Here is a 3183-nt window from a genome sequence, read left to right as displayed (position 1 = left end):
ACTAGATGAAAACAAGTTCGAAGCGTGGGTGTAACTCTTTCTAGGGTTTTTAACGTGTCATTTTTCTTATACGTCGATCTCTTCTTATAACGGGCAGCTCCTTTGATCTTCACAACCGTTCCGCGAACTCCGGTTCTTTGGATCGATCTATTTTACTGCTTGGTTGAAGTTGGGCTTCTTTCGTGGTTGCGTGGCCTAAGCTATTCAGGCCCAATTACTTAACTGACCAATATTGGGTCCAAAGTTATGGTTAAATAGAATCAAACTGGTTTGATTGAACCAGGTCGTTACAATATATAGACCGGATTTTAATGTATGTCAGTTCGATTGGATTCACTGGTTTTTGCTGGTATTTATCTGGTTTTGACTCATTTCTGCAGCTCTGGTCCAGTTTTCTTTTAAAAAGAATCGAAAGAAATCGATGGACAAGATCATCAGTTTTGTCTGTTTTTATGTTCTTCCACCGCGTGCCTAATCCCTTCCTCTTTGGATGATAAAACCCCAACTAGCGAACAAGCTTTCTCAAATTGACTAAACCGATCGTAATTGGACACAGTTTAGGGTTTCGAAGATGTGCTCGTTAACGATTCAGTTATCGCTCTTGCAATCACTATCTCGCCCCTCCTCGTCATTTTCTCCCAACCTTGAACCTAAACTCTCTACTTCCTCTGTGAGCTTTCCTCTGAAGATGAAGTCGAGAATTTGCAATAAAAGTTTGGTTCTGAGAGTTAAGTCTTATGGTTCTTCAAATAATCAGCCTTCTGATTCCTCTGCAGAGTTCACACCTCCCAGTGGCAACCTGGTAAATACTAATCTTTGGGTTTCGATGAAATGTTGTTTAGCGGCAGCTTCTTTGCTGTTCATAAACCTAATTTCGATGATTGGTTTTACTTTTGATAAGCCCAAAACCAGGAGGGATATTTTACTGGAGTATGTTCAGAATGTGAAACCTGAGTTTATGGAGTTGTTCGTTAAACGCGCGCCTAAACATGTAACGCTTCTGTTTTATTTTGAAGAAGACCATTTAAGAGCTAGAGCTTGTGATTTTCTATTTTTCTTGTAATCTGATTTTCTATGTTTCTTGTAATGTGATATCAGGTGGTTGATGCAATGCGACAGACTGTGACAAATATGATTGGAACGCTACCTCCCCAGTTTTTTGCCGTTACAGTCACCTCTGTGAGTACATTTTGTAATCATACGTTTCATTGTTTCACTATTAGCTGTGTCGTGTGTTTGTATTGATGGGATTTTGGGTTATAGGTTGCTGAAAACCTTGCACAGTTGATGATGAGCGTATTGATGACCGGATACATGTTCAGAAACGCTCAATATCGTCTTGAATTGCAACAAAGTTTAGAGCAGGTTGCTCTTCCTGAACCACGCAATAAAAGGGTAACAGTTTCAGGTTTTTAGTTCTTTTTTTGGTAGGTTGCTTTTTCTATAGAATTTTTACTTGTCCTGTCATTCCTTGCTTCCTCTCTCCAATAAGCCTTGTGTTAAGCTAGTGTTGGAGCATTGTAATTGAATTTTACTTTAATAAAAAAAAAACTATAACTGAATTTGTTAGCATGAGATGGAACAGATTAGTCTCGGATATTTGTTTTGTGAGTAGTTAAGAGCCTTCTTGCGTTAATTTTAGTTCTCTTCAGTGAATTAAATGAAAAAACCTATCACATTCTCTCTGTATCTTGATTATTATGTGCGTGTTCCATTTGTAAAATTATAAGTGATTCTGGTTTTCAATTCTGATTAAGCTAGGCGGATGATCAAGACTATGCACCTGGGACTCAAAAGAATGTATCAGGGGAAGTGATCAGATGGAATAACATTTCTGGTCCCGAGAAAATTGATGCGAAAAAGTATATCGAGCTTCTGGAAGCAGAGATCGAAGAACTCAACCGTCAAGTAGGGAGAAAATCTGCGAATGAGCAGAACGAAATTTTGGAGTTTCTAAAATCTCTCGAGCCTCAAAATCTTAAGGCATGGGAAGAACTCATGTATTCTTGTGAATTTGTCTCCATCAAATAATTTTATTTTCTCAATTTGAATGCTTTGAATTTCGTAGGAGCTTACAAGCACTGCAGGCGAAGATGTTGCTGTGGCTATGAATGCATTTATCAAGCGGCTTCTAGCTGTTTCGGACACAGATCCAAAGCAAATGAAGGTTATATGTCATCAACTTCTTTAGCTGAATCTTGTTCTTCGTTGTGTTTTGTTATATAACGTGACTGATATCAACGGCTCGGTGGCTGCACAGACGAATGTGACAGAGACAAGCGCAACGGACCTTGCAAAATTGTTGTATTGGCTAATGGTGGTTGGTTATAGCATTCGCAATATTGAGGTCCGGTTTGATATGGAACGTGTGCTTGGTACTAATGCGAAGCTCGCAGAGCTGCCTCCTGGTGAAATTATTTGAAAACCCGGAGCTTTTTTTTTCCAAAAGAACACAGATTTCGTGATTGTTATTTTAGAATTGATCAAAACTTAATTTTCGGATAAGAACAATTGTGTAACATCTCTTTGTGGTACACAAAATGATTTAAAAAAAAAGTTAATTTGGTTATTAATGTCTCCAAAATATATTTACTTTTTGGTACGTTCCAGTTGTAAGGTACCGGAAAGTAATTCAAGATGTTAGGAGTGAACTTAAAAAATAATAATGCACCATTTGTCTCACATAATAGGGATTATGGGATGAGGACGAGGAGGGATTAGTAGTCATTGCTACAAGTTATTTTAGGCAAATATTTGAATCGTCTAACCCAAAGGATATAATTGAGACGCTATCAAAGGTTTCGACAACTATTACCAGAATGATAAATGCAGAGCTTACAGCCCCAGTAACTGAATGGGAAGTTAAATTGCGTTGTTCGCTATGCATCCGGAAAAAGTCTCAGGACCAGATGGAATGACAGCACTCTGTTATCAGAAGTTTTGGGATATTGTCAAAGATGATTTAACTCGTATGGTTAATCAATTCATTTTCAAATGGAGAAAGGCACAGGGCCTTAATGACACGAATATTTTCCTAATCCCTAAGACGACAAAACCGAATGAGATGACAAAATTTAGACCTATCAGTCTATGTAATGTCAGCTACAAGATAGTTTCTAAGGTCTTATGCCAGAGATTAAAGAAGGTTCTTCCACAGAGAATATCAGAGACCCAGTCAGCCTT

The 3183-nt window shown here is 38.1% G+C and overlaps 1 protein-coding gene across 1 annotated transcript; it reads left to right on the top strand.

Annotated features, from left to right (window-relative positions):
• The first annotated feature begins 389 nt into the window (after positions 1–389).
• On the top strand, positions 390–2569 carry LOC106431967. Its single transcript, XM_013872813.3, has 7 exons — positions 390–802; positions 902–991; positions 1099–1179; positions 1264–1395; positions 1762–1983; positions 2069–2167; positions 2261–2569. Exons 1-7 carry the CDS (start codon positions 572–574, stop codon positions 2420–2422), a joined length of 1017 nt encoding a protein of 338 aa, XP_013728267.1. The 5' UTR covers positions 390–571; the 3' UTR covers positions 2423–2569.
• Positions 2570–3183: the final 614 nt, after the last annotated feature.

Source organism: Brassica napus (assembly GCF_020379485.1).
Source record: "Brassica napus cultivar Da-Ae chromosome A3 unlocalized genomic scaffold, Da-Ae chrA03_Random_14, whole genome shotgun sequence".
In the NCBI taxonomy this organism is placed as follows: domain Eukaryota; kingdom Viridiplantae; phylum Streptophyta; class Magnoliopsida; order Brassicales; family Brassicaceae; genus Brassica; species Brassica napus.
The sequence above is the reverse complement of the archived record's forward strand: the minus strand, read 5'-3'. Positions and strand labels throughout refer to the sequence as shown.